Genomic DNA, 16,951 nt, shown 5'->3' with positions numbered 1-16,951 from the left:
GGAGAAATGAAAGTATATGTACATACAAAGACTTACACACAAATGTTCATGGCAGGTTTATTTATAATAGTCAAAAACTGGAAACAAACCCAAACATCCATCAACAGATGAATGGATAAACTAACTGTGATATAGCCATACAATGGAATATTACTTGGCATAAAAAAGAATGAAACATTGATACCTGCTAGAACATGGATAATCTCAAAATAACCAGGCTGAGAGAAAGAAGTGAAGACCACACACCACCAGCCACCAAAAAAAGAAGTACATATCGTATGATTCCAGTACAGAAAGCATGCCTGGGGTTTGGAAGTGGTGAAAGGTAGAGGTAGGAGGAAGAACAGGAGGGTGGGATTAGAAAGGACAAAAGGAAACTTTTGAGAGTCATGCATACGTTCACTATATTGATTGTGGTGCTGGTTTCACAGGTATACACATGTAAAAACTTAACAAACTGTATATGTTAAATATGTGCAGATTATACTACGTCAGTTATACTTCATATAAAGCCATTAACTTTTTTTTTTAAAACAAAAAAAGCAACCCAGAGACTTCTGCTTCTGGAAGGATGGGGTAGATATACTCTTCCATATTCCTCCCACTAAGTACAAATAAAACTCCTAGACATTGTTTATCCAACAAAAAGGAAGACACAGAAGGGTAAAGAGAACAGGGGTGACCAGCTAGGGACATTCTCACCCAAGGAACAACAGAGTGGTGAGTTCCCTGGGCATTCTTTTTGGTTTACATATCCCAGACTGGGTTTTGGAAAGCTGATAACCCAGAAACACCAACAAATATAGACCAAAAAAGCCCCAAGAAAATACTGCTATCTCTATCCAAAGGATCAGGAAAGGGGCAGCCTAGCAGGGCATCCCAATATCCTTGCTGGGTTAGTGTCAGGAGGTCAAGTGATGAGCGGACATCCCATGGTGTCAGTGAAGGCCACACAGGGAATAGTACTGAGGCACCCTTCCTTCTCCCAACCATGTTGGTATTGGTGAAGGTTTAGTGGGGACTCTGAACTCCATCCCCACTCAGCAATAATGAGGTGCTCTTCCCCTACCAGCATGTTAACAGAGGCTGAATGGAGACCCTGGGCTTCCACACCATGTGACAGGAATGAGGGGCACCTCTCTTCCCCTGTCAGCATGGTGTCAGAAGGGGTCTGTGAAAATAGAAGGTTTAAATAACATCTATAGTCTCATAATATTATAGGCAAAATGTCCAGGATTCAATCAAAATCACTCATATGAAGAACCAGGAAGATCTCAACTTGAATGAGAAAAGACCACGGATTCCAGCACCAGCACTGAAATGACACAAATGTTAGAATTATCCAACAAGGATTTTAAAGTAGCCATCAAAAAAATGTTTCAAACAAACAATTATGAATACTTGAAACAAATGTAGAAATATAAAGTCCCACAAAGAAGTAGAAGATATAAAAAAATAACAAATGGAAATTTTAGAACTGAAAAACAAAAACAACAAAAACAGAACAAATCCTCCATGGATGGGCTCAACAGCAGAATCAGAGGGTAGATCAAAGAAGAAAGAAGTAGTGTGCCTGAAGAGAGCACAATAGAAATCATCCCATCTGAGCAACAGAGAGAAAACAGACTGGGAGGGAAAAAAGAAGAAGAACAGGGCCTGTGGGGGCGACTGTGGGACTATAATATTTTGGAGTCTCAGAATTTTCTTTCCCAGTGGAGTCTCAGAAGGAGGAGGGAAAGAGAGTGAAGCTGAAGATATATTCAAAGATATAATGGTGGAAATTTTTCCAAATTTGGCAAAAAAAACACATAAACCTACAGATTCAAGAAGCTAAGTGAATTCTGAAAAGGATAAACCCAAAGAAATCTACACCAAGATATATCAAATTCAAGTTTCTGAACACTAAAAAAAAATCTTCAAAGCATTGAGTGAAACATGATACCTTATTTATAAGAGAAAACATTTGAATGACAGCAGATTTCTCATCACAAACCACAGAGTCCAAAAGGATGTGGCAAGATATTTTTCAAGTGCTAAAATAAAATGACTGTCAATCCAGAATTTTATATCCAACAAAAAATATCCTTCAGGAATGAGGGGCAAATCAAGACATTTTTCAGAAGAGGGTAAACTAAGAGTTGTTACCATAAGACCTACTTTAAATGAGCAGCTAAAGAGAGTACTCAATCAGAAAGGAACTACAAAAGCAGGCATCTTGAAACATCAGGAAGGAAGAAAGAACAAGAAAAGACTAAAAAATTGAGTAAATACAACTTGAGTAAAGGCACTTCTCTTAAGTTTTTAAAATTACATTTGACAGTTGAAGCAAAAATTATCAGTCTGTCTGATACTATTTTCAACGTACATAGAGGAAATGTTTAAGATATATTATAAATGGGAGTTGATAAAGAGAGTTAAATGAAGAGAGGAAGAAAGAAAATGAAGAGAGGAAGAGGTGGGTGTGACTATAAAGAGGTAGGATGAGGGAGATCTTTGTGGTGATGGAATAGTTTTATATCTTGATTGTGGTAGTGGTTACACAAATCTAGACGTGATAAAATGGCATAGAACTACGCACACACATTTCACTAATGTCCATTTTCTGGTTTTGACACTGTACTGTAGTTACACAAGTTATATCCGTGGGGGAAACCTGGGTGAAGGGTATAGGTAATCTCTCTGTACTATGTTTACAACTTCTTGTGAATCTATAATTATTTCAAAATAAAAAGTTAATTTAAAAAGACAAAGTAACTATATAAAAAAATTTTTAAGTAGCAATACCCTTAATAAGTGAAAGCAAAATCACACAAATTAATCCAGCTAAGTATTGTTAGTGGCACAACCACACAGAAGAACTATTTCAAGTGACCTTAAAACACAGTAATTTGACAAGCTTAATGGGAAATATGCTAAGGATGAAAAAAAATTGCAAAAATAAGAGGAAAAAAGCCCTTAAATCACTTCAGCAAATGTATTGTTTGTAGTCTCACTTTATGCTGATCTTATTGTGTATATATCACGGAATAAAGCAAATAAGTAATTATGCTGGCATCATTAATAGCCAGGAATTTTTTGATGTGGGAAAAAAGAGAAAATTAAGATAGTTAGGTAAAAACCATGTAAAACTGAATTGAATGGACAATATCAGTAAATTTCATTACGTATTTTCTCTTAAAAAGAAAAAAAACAAATTATGTTTCTTTAGTTCTGCTCACTGAAAAGTCCTAGAAACAACAGACCAACCCACGGGCAATGAGCACCACCAGACTGTGGTCTCAAAATAGCATTCCTACAAAGAGGAAACAGAGTTCCTTAGAGAAATAGCTGATTTCAGGTCTGGGGCAGGATATGTACAAAATGTGCCTCAAACATTTGTCCCAATATTAGGATAGCAAGGAAGCGATCCAAAACTACTAGGTTGTTTCAAAACACCAGCAATGGACAAAAGCCCTCACTGGCCAAAGATGGGACCATTGAAGCATCAATAAGAGTAAAAGCTACAACGAACTGAAATGTATCCAATATGTTTAAATCTGTGAATTCATGATGGTACTAAAAATAATAATAATAACTTTACTGATTGCCTTTGGAGAATATTAGGGGACCAACTCATTATTTTGAAAACTGGTAAATAAAAGGTAAAACATCATTTATCCCTCCTTCCATATGTGAACTATACATCACAATAACCAAAATTTGAATGAGGAGATGTTTCTCTTTCTAAACGTTGTAGAGCTAATAAATAAAAAAGTAATGACAGCCTCAAATTGAATGTCACCATTTTGCAACCCTTAATAGAATAAAGGATCTAGGCAATCACGATCCAGGGCTGCTAATGTTGGTGAGAGAGAGATATCCAGACCCCACAAGCCTCCTGATGAAAATACACATCTCCACCTAGGAACTGTTCTTGCCACCAGAATTGAACCTGAGTCTGTTCTTACCAATTCACAGAAATAACACCATGGGGGTGCAATCAGAAAATCCAGACTCTGGGAAACCCTACAGTGCAAACAACCCAGTTTCTTCCACAAATACCACGAGAGAGAGAGAGAGAGAGAGAGCTACAGATTTGATAAGACTGAAGAGACACATCAGCCACTGCAATGTGGGAGTCCTACATGGATCCTGATTTCAACTACACGGGAAATAAACGTTGAACAAATATTTGATGTTATTAAAGTGTTATTGTTAACTTTGAGCTTTGATAGCTATCGTGGGTTGCTGTGTTACCTTCTTACCATTTATAGAGATACATGGTGAAAAATTTACAGATGAAATAATATGCTGTGTTGATATGCTTCAAAATAACTCGGGTTCAAGGAAGAAAGTGGGGGGTGAGTATAAATGAAACAAGATTGGCCATGAGTTGATCACTGTTGCAGCTGGGTGATAAATACACAGAAATTCATTTTACTGCTCTCTCCACTTTTGTATGGGTTTGACATTTTTCCATAATGAAAAGTTTTTAAAATATACCCATATAGAGCCAGAAAACTGCATTCTTCTAACTGCTCCCTGATCTCCACCCGTCGGTCTTTATTCTATTCTCTGAAGCCTAGAGACTAGTGTCACAGTAATAGTAATAATAACAATAACATTAACACTAACAGCCAGCATTTTTAGAGCACATGCTTACTATGTGCTAAACACAGGTTATGCGCTTTTTATGAATATTTTCATTTCATCCCGACAAAATCCTTCAGTAGGCACTATTAGTATCCCCATTTTACAAATGAGGAACCTGAGGGGAATAGGTTTCACAGCAAAGCTCAGCCTCAAACCAAAATCTGACCACGGGTTTTCAGCTTATAACCACTAAGCTACACCAACACACAGAGTAAAAGGTGTCAGTCCTCAGTCTCCCCTTTTAGGGGTTAAATATCCCGAGTTCTTTCACTCCACCCTCGCCGCCAATGTGGTTTCAATGTCCCACACCATCCTTGGAGCCAAGAGTTACCGAAGTAGTTGAGCTTCTTTAAAGTATCCCCGGTTCCCTGAACAGCTTGCCCCTCCCCTACGCCAGCTGCCGGGAATCCCGGACAATCTCTGGTCCACCTGCAACCAGGCTGGGAGCCCGCAGATGCGCACGCCCCAGGGGTGGCATGGCTCACCTGGGCCTCGGTGCCTCTTCTCCATCCAGATGTAGCAATTGTTCTGTGCTACCCCGGTCTGCGAGTCCAGGAACGGGAGTCGCACACTGCGCTCTGCACACAGGCGTGAGTTGTAACTCCGACAGTGCTCAATGGCTTCCTTGTAGAACTGGTCCCCGAGCCTGCGGGGAGACAGAGGAGGAATAAGGCCAGGGAAAACCAAAATACACCCAGAGAGAAACTGATGTCACCCATTCACCTTCCTGGGAAGATTTTGCAGTTCTGATGACCAAGGCAATGTGTACCAAGAACCTTGTCAAGGAGCAGAATCCAACTCAGTGTCTTGTCTCCAGCAGGTTTTATTTCCTACGCCAAATCCACCAGTGAACTTAGAAAAACTCTTTAACCAAGAAACGAGGACCCCAAAAACAAACCACCAGTAAAAGTGACAAGTCCCTGTTCTAAGAAGCATTAAGTCCTGCTCCAGAATGGAGGCAGCTCTGGAACACCCTTCTGCATAGGATCTACTAGGCCAACCCCCCCCCCACAATTGGTCACTTTTTTCCCCAGTGGTAATGTTGCAGGAAAATGGGATGCAAGAGGATGGCCATATCCCAGGTTTCAGGCGAGTTCCTGGGATGCACCCCGCCTACTGGGGGTCCTTGACATCGTGCGGGAGAGAATTCAAGAGCAAGCCATAGTAAAGTAAAAGCAAGTTTATTTAGAGAGATACACACTCTATAGACAGACTGCTGGCTATCTCAGAAGGCAAGAGAGGCGGCCCTGGGGTGCAGGGGTGGTTAGTTTTTATGGGCTGGGTAATTTCATGTGCTAACAAGTGAGAGGATTATTCCAACTATTTTGGGGAAGGGGTGGGGATTTCCAGGAATTAGGTCACTGCCCACTTACTGGCCTTTTACAGCCAGCCTCAGAACTGCCATGGCACCTGTGGGTATGTCACTTAGCACGCCAATATATTACAATGAGCATATAATGAGGCTCAAGGTCTGCTGGAAGTCAAGTCTTCTGCCATCTTGGGCCTAGCTGGTTCTAACTAGTTTATGTCCTATCCTGTTTTTCTCAATGGCTGTGTCATTCTTTAAACGGTTATGCCCTGCTCCCTTCCTTCCTATCTCAGTAACCAGCAAAGGCACTCTAACTACTAACACAGACACAAAGATTTCCATTACAATACACTCCATATAAAAGAATAGAAGGTCAGAGGAAATATCCTATGAAAGTAGAACTACTATAGGAGGGAGGAGGTAAAGAAGGGCAGTCACCAATCTTTTAAAACCACACACTTAAAGAAAAATAACTTTCTGGTGAAAAAACGAATGAAAGAAGCATTTAAAATAATAACAGTTGAATGTTGAACCCAAAATAATTCAATTCCCAGAGTTTAAAACACAAATAGAAAGACCTTTCCGGTTTGCTGGAGTGGTGATCTGATTCAGCACAGTAAATTTTATGTTCCTGAGTCTTTGGCATCCTTGGGACACGTGGTGATGCTACTCTTTTTAGGATCATGTCCTTTTCAAAGACCAAAAACACAACATTAATATAACTGATCAAATGTAAAACACAAACATTATCAATGAGATCAAATACCTAAAAAATAAAAGATAGGCACTTGACAGATTAATAAATGGCCCAAAGAAATACAAATGTAGTAACAAAATGCCTTCAAGGTAAACTTGAGCTTCTTCATGGAGGGGGGTGGAAAAGGCAGGAAAGGGAGGAGCCACAAGGACTGCAGAGCCAAAAAGGAGAATCAAGTAGCTCATTCTGAAGGGACAATATGAATGTCCCTTTGTTTTGGTCTATGTAGATTCAAGGAAGCCAAAATGGGAGGAGGGGTAGGGTTGGGGGCTAAGTTTAAAATAGGGGACAGTAGTCTAGCTCAGTGGTAGAGTGCATGCTTAGGGTGCACAAGGTCCTGGGTTCAATATCCCATATCTCCACCAAAAATAATAAATAAATAAACCTAATTACTTCACCCCCCAAAAATAAAAAATAAATAAAATAATATATTTCTTAACCAAAATATTTAAAGAAAGAAATTTTTAATGGATTCTTCTGTATTCTTTTTTAAAATTTTTATTGAAGTATAGTTGTACAATGTTTTCTAAGTAACAGGTGTACAGTACAGTGATTCACAATTTCTAAAATTCATACTCTATTTATAATTATTATAAAATACTGGTTATATTCCCTGTATATTCTTGTAACTGTAATCCCCTACCCCTATATTGCCCCTCCCTCCTTCCCTCTCCCCAGTGATAACCACTAGTTTGTTCTCTGTATCTGTGTCTGCTCCTTTTTCGTTATATTCACTAGTTTGTTGTACTTTTTAGATTCCATATATAAGTGATACCATACAGTATTTATCTTCTATATTCTTTTTTAAAAGTCAGTGGGTAAAATTCTACAAAAGAATTTAAAGCAAATTTCTTATTCTGGGACAAAACAATCATTAAAGCTTCTGAGGTGTCTTTTGGAAACTCCTTGTAGACATGCCTCCTAAAAAAAAGCCCTTTGCTCCTTTTTTACCTCTGGACATCTTCCCTCTCACAAGGAAGGCACAACAGCTCAGAAAGTGTCTAGCAGTTGCAAAACCTAACGGTAATCAAATTATAATAGTCACACAGCTGGAAATGAACGGGGGAGGGAGGATGAAAGCCCATCAAGATGCTATAAAACGGAACTGCGCATAAGCTGATGTAATCAAAGTCAGTAACAAGGATCATGAGATTGATCAAAAATAAAGAACCATTTCCTACAAAGCACTCGCATCTGTGTCCCACCAGCTTAAATGCCTCCTTCTGCTAAGCAAGGCAGCTCGTTGTAACAGAACTGTCCAGGCAAGATGACACACAGCCGTCCAGGGTGTCCTAGAAGCTCCAGCTCCCCTCCACAAAACAGGGACCAGCCACACCACATGAATGAGCACTGACAAGAACACAGGACAGAGAACTGTCCAATGTGAGAAACCTTCATCTGGTTTCCCACCATCTTTCGACAGACTGACAAAAAAAAAAAAAAAAAAGATAACTATTCTGACTCAAGAAATTCTGCTGAAAGAGAACCCATTGAAAGAAAGAAAGAGAGAGAAAGAGAAAGAGGAAGGAAGGAAGGAAGGGAGGGAGGGAGGGAGGGAGGGAGGAAGGAAAGGAGGAAGGAAGGAAGAAAATTGTACACTAAAATTCATCAACTGGAGAGAAGAGGGTTTTCATTTTCCAAACAACCTTCTGCAAGTCAATACAAAAGAAATCTACAGTAGGGTCTCAAATGAGACCTTTCCCGACATGCCTGGAACTCACTTCCAACAGCTTCAGTCCCAAAGAGAGAAATAAGAAAATGAACTTGCTGAAAACGAGAAGTGAGTTTGGCCAAGTCCATGCCCCACACCGAATGGAACGAAAAAGTCAAACAAAGTGGCTCGCTGGGTGAAAATTAATTTCATCTTAAATACTTTCCACTTTCATAACATGCAATGTTATTAGTAACAGGCATGCTGGGGGAAAATGTGTATTTTTAAATGTAATCTTTGTGTGAATGATACCTCTTTTATGTAAACACAAGAGATTTTCTGAGGACTGGAACAACCGTATTAAAGAGTGAAGCTACAAAAATGTGACAGCCATCACCCTCTGCCATGTCTCCAGGGAAGTCACTTTTAAACAGACTAGGTGTTGGCAGGGATTCGGAAACAACAGTTTAAAGCCCTTTTCAAGATATGGGAGGAGAAAAGAGACTTCACCCTCTTTGATAAATTCAAGCAGCACTTCTCCAAAAGTTAATTAGCCAAAATCTTCACAGGGCTTGCTCTGTTCTCGAGAAGAAAATCAATGCCCAGGACTCCCTAACCCGTGGAAAGCAATTTAAACAGCAGAGGGGACAAATGTCCTTTTCAATATGGTATTTCTCAAAAAAAAAAAAATCCCACAACGATAGGATCCCAGGGGTGACATTTGCAGTAAAGTTGCAAGGGGCAGAGGGAGCAGGGAAAGGCTGGCAGCCAAAATGACTCATTTTGTGCAGGGGTGACCAGGGCGCCCCAGGCTGGGTCAGGCACGGCCCAGTCTCAGCCATCACCTGTCTGCACCAAACCAAGGAGGCTGGATTTTCCACAGGATGATAGATGGCTTGGGCTCGAAGAAGCTGGCAAGAGGCGGAGTAGAATGATGTTCTCATCAACAACTGACTTCAGGCTACTCAAGGCTGCAATCGGGAGCCGGAAAGGTGGGGGAACAAACTGCTGGGCGCTCCACCAGAGCAGGAGTCCCCCACGGCCTGCTGCTTGGAGCAGTGCAGGCTGCCGGCTTCTGGGGGCCTTCTGGGGGCTTCATGAGGGGCTCTGTGGGATCCCTGGCTATCCAGCCTGGGGTGAGAGAGCCATCCCGGCTCTGAGAGCCTGCCAGTGCCCCAGCTTGAGCGCATCCGTGGAGAAGTGGATTCCAGGCACCAAAAAGGATTCAGAGTGGGAAGAGTAACACTCCTTCAAAAGGGATTTTCAGAGCCCATCGCACTCCTCTGAGACCCTCTGCTCCTCTTCCTCACACTTCCATACCCCTCTCCCAAGACCTCGCCTGTTTGCTTAGATCCCATCTCCACTGTCCTGCTCCAACCCTCCCACCCAGACACCTGGGCTCCACCTCCCTCTTCACTGTCCCTCTGGTCCTGTGTTCTGACCTGAGGACAGGTGTCCTGCCCTATATCAAATGTGTCCAAGAGCCAAGTCCTCATGTCCCACCAGAGCCTGCTTCTCCCTGGAGTCTCCGGGCTTCCAGGGGTGGGGGCGAGGACCTGAGGGAACACCACTCTGCATCTCCCTAGCATGCTGTCCTTGACCCTTCCCCTCCCTTTATCCCAGCTGGCACTGAATTCTTTCATGTCTCGGGGAGCTATCCCCTTCTCTCCTTTCCCACCACGTGGCCACAGGTCCCTTCTGGCTGTAAAAACAGGACTTTGGCCGATCACTGCTTTTTGTGCACATAAACAGAGATAAGCATAGATAGAGCAGCCCTGGTCTGTGGCAGAATTTCTGGCCCCTTCTTCCCCTCATCAGCCCCTCTCCTGGGTGGGCATGGGGCTTCCCTGCTGTCCGCCCACACTGCCACAACTGCCCGCGTGCACACACCTTAAGACTCATCTCCACCAATATGCTAACGTCCTCCTGTTTGCATTTAAACATGTCTAACTCTAACTGTGGTGCGGAGAGCCCTCTCCCATTTGTGCCACGTTTTATAATAACTTGCAAGCAGGGGGCAATATTTGGCAAAGAGGGGGAAACTCTTCATTTACCTTGTAGTTACACAGTTCCTAAAGCTGCCCTTGAAAGAAAACCAAGTTTAGTGTTTGCTATGGACTGAACTGTGTCCCCCACCCCCAGAATCCCTATGTTGAAGCCCTAAACACCCCCTCCCTTCAGCCCAATGTGACGGCACTTGGTAATGGGGTCTTTGGGAGGTAATTAGGTCATGAAGGTACAGCACCCATGATGAGATTAGTGTCCTTATAAGAAAAGGCACAAGAAAGTTCCCTCCCTCCCCCCACCTCTCTCTCTCTCTCTCTTTGTGCCATGTGAGGACATAGCAAGGAGGCAGCTGTCTGCAATCCCAGAAGAGGAAGGACCCTTACCAGACCTCGCCTAGACCATGCTTGCACCCTGATCACAGACTTCCCAGCCTCCAGAATTGTGAGAAATGAATGTCTGCTGTTTAAGCCACCCAGTCTGTGGTTATTTTATTAGAGCAGCTCCAGCTAAGACAGTGTTTCTGATACTTAAAATAGGAAGAGCTGTAGAGGATGGGTAAGAGGGAGTCCATCCCCTTCCTCCCTCACTCTGTCCTCTTCCAACAAAAACAATAATAATAATATTAATAATGTCACTTTCAACTCAATGCAATGTTTAATATTTGTCTTCCCCACTAGACTCTAAACTCCACGAGGGCAGGAACCACAGCTGCAGGGCCCCGGCACACAGCCACTCAGATTTTGCACTAAGCCACACCAGGAGGCACCATTCATAAAAACTTCAGTGTGAATGGTACTTCCTGGAGCACTGTAACCCAGCGGCTCTGCACACCTGGACTTTTAACCAATTCACTCGCAGCATCTAGCACAGAACCCAGCACATAGCAGGTGCCCAATAAGTCCTTGCTGAATTGCTCTCAACAGCTCATACACCACTCATCTGTGGTAGGTGTTTATATTAGAGCAGTGAGGCCTATGCTGCATGTGTGTGCACGGTCTTCTGAGTCTGTTGCACATACTGTCGGTGATTTAGACTGCATGACTATCTACTTGCAACTTTAAAAAAGATCTGAGAGAACATTTGCAGGCACTGTCATCGAGCCCGCGTCCCCCAGCCCCTAGTTACTACAGTCTCTGCGGACTGCAATCGCTGTAGCTCTACTTCTGTCCAGCTGCCAGAAAGAAACCTCCCTTGAACCCAGCTTTCAGTCTGGCACTCCTCAGCACAGAAGCCAGGATGGCTCCCATCGGTGCCCAAATTCCTCCAATTTGGAATTGGAGAGCCTTGATATTGGGGTAGAACAGAGGCTTAGAATCTGGCAACTCTGAGTCCAGCTCCACTGTTTACTGTCTACACAAGCCTGGGGCAAGTCACTTACCCTCCCTGAGCCTAAAATCTACTTCCCACAATACAGGTAACATAGCTCCTACTTCAGGTCTGAGAGAGAAGGAAATGACAGAACCACTGGTGCACGGAGGTAAATGTCCATATTAATGGTGGTTCATTTCTCCTACCCACAAAGACCTCCATTTTCTGCCACTTTGTGACATGACCCTCTGCCTGAGCAGGCTTATCTCTTCCGTGTGACTCACAACACTCACTACTGCAGTGTCTGTGAGGCTGTCAAGTGCCCACACAAACCTCTGCCCCAAGACATTAGGCAGTGGGGTGGTGAGGCCAAATCTCAGGCATCAAAGAGAGGAGAGTAGATGTTGCTTGACAACCTCAGCAGTCGGAAGCCTGCCCCAAGTGCAGAGACCATATTGGGCTTGTTTTCTGCTGTCCCCAAGCCCAGCAGAGAGCTTGCTGTGTCGGGCTGAATGATGAATGAATGATAAAATGAACGAATGAATGAGTCCTCATCTGACCTTCCTGAATTTATGAAGCACGCAGCCCTACCCTGGACTCCAACAAAATACTTTACTCAGGTCCTCCCTCCTACCCGGAATTCTCGCCTCCTGTCCTTGGCCTGGCTGACCTAACACTGCTCAAGGGCTGGCTGAAGTCCTGCCTCTTCCAGGAAGCTCCCCCAGTTATTCCTGCCAACAGTGCTTGCGCTCTGCCTCTCCGAGCTCCCTACTTGTCTCACTCATGTTTGTCCAGTCTCTCCCACCCTCCTTCTCTCACCCCACCCAGCTAGATCATAAGTACCTTGAAGACAGGGACTAAGAGTTATACACTTCTGTGCTGCCCCACCAAGCACAGTGCTGGGAATGCAAAAGCGTGTGGTAAATACAGATTGCTTGATTGAAATGTCCCGCCATCCTTAGCAAACTCGGGGAAGCTTCAAGGTGAGAGATGCTGGGACACTCTTTCTCCAGATGAAAATGAGGTGAGCCTGAAGTAATGTGGCTTCTCCAGAGTACAAGATGAGGCATCTGAAAACAGGTATCCTGTATGTTCAGATCCTACTGAATTCTCCCCACCATCTTAAAAAAGGTTGCTTCCGCTCTTGAGAATGTATTTGTCCATCTATAGGATTCACACCAAGATGCAGAACTAACACTCCTCTTCTCTGAGCGTTGTAAGAAGCTCATTGAATACTGTGCTGCTATCATCAGACCACCCCAGAAAGACTTTTCCCTCTTTGGCTGATGCAGGAAACACCCCTTTTGTGCTTGTCAAAGATGCCATAACCCCACCTTCCAGGAGAACGAACTAAGGCAGTGGCTCTCAAACTTCAGATTGTGTCAGAATCAATGTGGGTGGGGAGGGTGGGGTGCCAACGTGAAATTCTGATTCTGGAGGTTTGCATGTGATCCACACATCTGGATTTCTGACAGGTTCCCCCAGTGATTGTGAGAAACATGAGACCCGCTGATTGAAGGATAGCTCCCTCAACCTCTGAGGCAAGGGCAAGAACGAGAGAGCCCTGTGGTGCTCTTCTGCCATGTTTTAACAGCAGAGCAGGAAAGCTCGGTTCATGGACTTGAACTCAGCTTGTTTTGCTCCTGGGGTAAAATTTTTTTCAGGCAGCTGGCATAGATTAACCTGGCAGCACATACCTGTGGCAGACGAGTCTCACAGAAGTCCTCATTTCTCACAAAACATCCACAAGGCCTGATCAAGGCAATGGTATGAGATTCTGACATCCTTAGAGTAGTCACTCTGGAGTCAACCCTGACCTTCCTAACATCACAGGAAAGGCACCTTGGGGACAAGAGTGTCACCCTGCAAAAGCTAAATCAGATGAAGAATATGAACCCGAAAACTCCCATCATGACTTGAAATGCCACTCAGTCTGATGTTCAGACCTGCAAGACCCAATAAATCCCTTTTCCGGCCTCTGCTCTGGTGAAGACTTTTCAGGGACTTATTATGCAAAGCTGCCTAAGCAAGACGGAATTTATATTGAACCCGGCCATGATTTCTGAGCTGCCACAGGGTGCTCTGATGACATACACAACTCGGGGTTGAAGTCAAGGGGCTGCCAAGGACAGGAGACTGCAGGCAGGAGAAAAGCAGTGTGTGAGTCCTTCCAGTAAATAATGGGAGAATGAGGGGGTGGTGTCAGGAAAGGGGGATGCTCTGGGGAGGAAGAAAACTGTAGCTTTTCTTGTATCCAAGGTTTGCCTTTCAAATGGCATCCAGACATGACAAAATAAATCTCTCCTCTGGAGGCTAAAGAATGTGTAGTATGCAACCAACTTTCAAAAGTGAAAAAAAAGAAAAAAGAAAAAAAAAGACTGCTTTATCTAGGGTAAAGCATACCTCGAAAGAGAACACACAGCCATCACAGAAACTTCATTGACTGAGAAAGTATTTTTAGTTTCCCCGGTTCATAGACTGAATCCTTTCTGAAACCCCAGCTATGTGCTAGGCACCAGTATGCTGTCCCCTGAGTGTGACTGCCAGGAGAAGCAGATCGTGGATTAGAGACAATTCTTGGACAAACACATCCTCAGATCCCATCTTTGCTGCTGGAATCCAAGAGCCTCAGCGCTGCCCTCCGAAGTAACGGGAATACTGGTCTGGCATTTAAAACACAGCCACGAAGAACACATCCTCTGTAGTCGATTCCCAATGTAGCAGTCCAAGTGAACTTTTTAAAATGGAAAGCAGATCACAACATTCTCCTCCTTAAACCCCTCCAATGGCTTTCACTGCAATCAGAATATAATCTGAACTCCTTCCCATGGATACAGGCCCCCAGACTACCTGGCTATGCCCACTTTTCCTACTTCATCTTGTCGCCTGCACCCCTTGCTTACTGCACTCCATCCTCACTGCAACTTCTTTCTGTCCCTTTAATTAACCAAAGTCATCTCACCTCAGGACCTTTACACATGCTATTCCTGCTTCCTGGTATACATTTTTCCCACATCTTCTCATGACTGGCTTCTCGTCAAAGAAATCCAGTCCACCCTACTCTATCCCTTACTATCTCATATTCTATTTTTGAATAGTATTTACTACTACCAAAAAGTTTTTCTGTTTTCTCTTGGCCTGCTGATCATCTCTACATAACAAAATTGTGAACTCTGGGCGAGTTTATCTGTCTATGATTGGATTCCCCTGTACCAAACACAGGATTTGGCACATGAGAAATGCTCAGTACATAACACTGGACAAATAAATGAAAGATCTGGGTGGGTCTGCAGCAGTGAGTTTAGAAGGTATGGAAGCCGGCATTCCAGAGAGTGAGGAGGTCAGCGCTAGGGAGAGGCCCCCGGCACGAGCAATGAGAATCATACCACTACCTTCTCACTTCTGATCCTTCCAACACGCACATGGCAGTGGGTTAGGGACCCAGTCTACCGTCCAGACTTGAATCTTGCTCATGATACCATAATGCTACCCACATGCCCCAAAACCTGGAGAGAAGTGGGACGAAGTGGATAAATGATGCCATTTATGACATCAGCCACCCCCTTCTATACCCAAAAAAGGACATTCTGGAACTGATATTGGCATTGTAAACCAGCAGTTGCCAGAAGACGGTCCCCAACGTAACTTACTCCCCTTCCCTGAAAGGGCCTCTGTCTGAATTAACCTCCTCTGCATGTTCTTTCTCAGAGAGCTGATCCATGTCCTCTTCCAGAGCCCCGAACCCACGGGTAGTGGCAGGGGCAGGAGCAGCAGGGGGGTGGGGAAGCACTGCTTGACGGGAAATCAATGGGAACTTGAAGGTCATCTGGAGGGCGCTGTCTCCCCATCATGCACCTGCTGGGATGGGATTTGTGGTCTTGACCTCGCTTGGGGGCCTCTGCCCTCCTGTCAGAGTTGGTTAAGATCAGCCTGCAGAAGCAAACGCCCTGCAGACCAAATGATATCCAGGCTGTCCTTCTAAGGGACATCAAGCCAAACAAAGAAGCACTGAGTCTCATTTAACGTGCCACAAGGTTGAGAGTCACCCCAATTTCTCTTGGCAGCCCCCGGGGAAAACTGTCTCAGGCCTGCTGTTTTTTGAGGCACGTGCTCATAAACCTTTTAATAAGGACAGAACAAAGCCAGGCTAACCAAGAGGCTGATCATGTCCCCAGATTTAAGTCCTCTGGTGGAAAAGATAGAAATATCCTGCAAAAAACCAAGACCAAAACTGAAAGATGAGTGCACTCTAGAAATACCTAAATCTGCCCTCATAACCTCCCAGGATACTGACAAAGGATACCGACCTCCAAACTCCTTAAGGGAAGTCTAGTTTCCTTCCCACCCCAACAACTATTAGGAAACAAGACTGGATTTAGAACCTGGTCCTCCTTTCCTCATGGACCTATTTTGCCAAGTCTCCCTTCTTCCCTCCTTCCTTCCCTCCTTCCCTCCCTTTCCCCACTGTCTTCTCCCCTTGCTCCCCCTCTTCCTCTCCCAGTCTTTCCACCTCATCAAAACTCACTTAACATTTAGGACAGGAGAAAAGCACTCAGCCCACATCTCCAACCTAAAAGTTGAAAATGAGTCCAGTATAAAGTATACAAGACATTCTCAACATATTCACAGAAGGATGACAAGATGATAATGCTCATACAAACAGCAGTGGCGCAGATACCATGTTTTGAGCACGTACTGTGTGTGCAGGCACTGTTCTAAGCACTTTATGTGTATAATCTCATTTCATCCTCATGACAACCCCATCCTATTATTTCTTCCTATTTCACAGATTAGGAAACCAAGACACAGGGGGTTTTAAGTGATGTGCCTAGAGTTTTAAGTGGCATTCTGAAGATACAGACCCAGGCAATTTCGGTCTAGAACCCGGCTCTTGGCCGCTATACCACCAGCCTCCCACAGGGACACCACTGCCCCTTCACAGTAAGTTGAGCATCCAGAGCTAGAATGACTTGGACAACACTTCTTTTTTGAGGAGGTACCTGGTTTCTCTAAGAGCGTCACCTATTTGCTGCATAATCTCAGCTATTTCTCTTTTGGGGGCCTCAGTTTCCCAAATTGCCAAACAGTCCAGAGATAAACTTCCTTGTCACAGAATCACCTCTCAGTAACTCAAGAAGTAGGTTGGTTATAGTGCTGCCTGAGAAGATGCCCTCAGAGACATACAAAATGTTATTATGTGGTTTAGAAACCAAATCCATCCTGAAGGTAGACGAGTGGCAATGGACTCTATGGTTCTGAGCATCTACTCAAGGGAGGAAAAGAAAAA

The 16,951-nt window shown here is 43.9% G+C and overlaps 1 protein-coding gene across 7 annotated transcripts in view; it reads right to left on the bottom strand.

Annotated features, from left to right (window-relative positions):
• DPF3 (double PHD fingers 3) overlaps positions 1-16,951 on the bottom strand; it is a 280,249-nt gene that overhangs the window by 141,866 nt on the left and 121,432 nt on the right. For all 7 annotated transcript variants that reach the window (XR_012507468.1, XM_074365304.1, XM_074365300.1 and 4 more), the window contains exon 2: positions 5,118-5,278. Coding sequence is in view for 6 of the 7 variants with exons in the window: in XM_074365300.1 (XP_074221401.1) it covers positions 5,118-5,278 (161 nt within the window). In the remaining variant the exon portion in view is untranslated. The remainder of the gene's footprint in view (positions 1-5,117; positions 5,279-16,951) is intronic.

Source organism: Camelus bactrianus, chromosome 6 (genome assembly GCF_048773025.1).
Source record: "Camelus bactrianus isolate YW-2024 breed Bactrian camel chromosome 6, ASM4877302v1, whole genome shotgun sequence".
Classification (NCBI taxonomy): Eukaryota; Metazoa; Chordata; class Mammalia; order Artiodactyla; family Camelidae; genus Camelus; species Camelus bactrianus.
The sequence above is the reverse complement of the archived record's forward strand: the minus strand, read 5'-3'. Positions and strand labels throughout refer to the sequence as shown.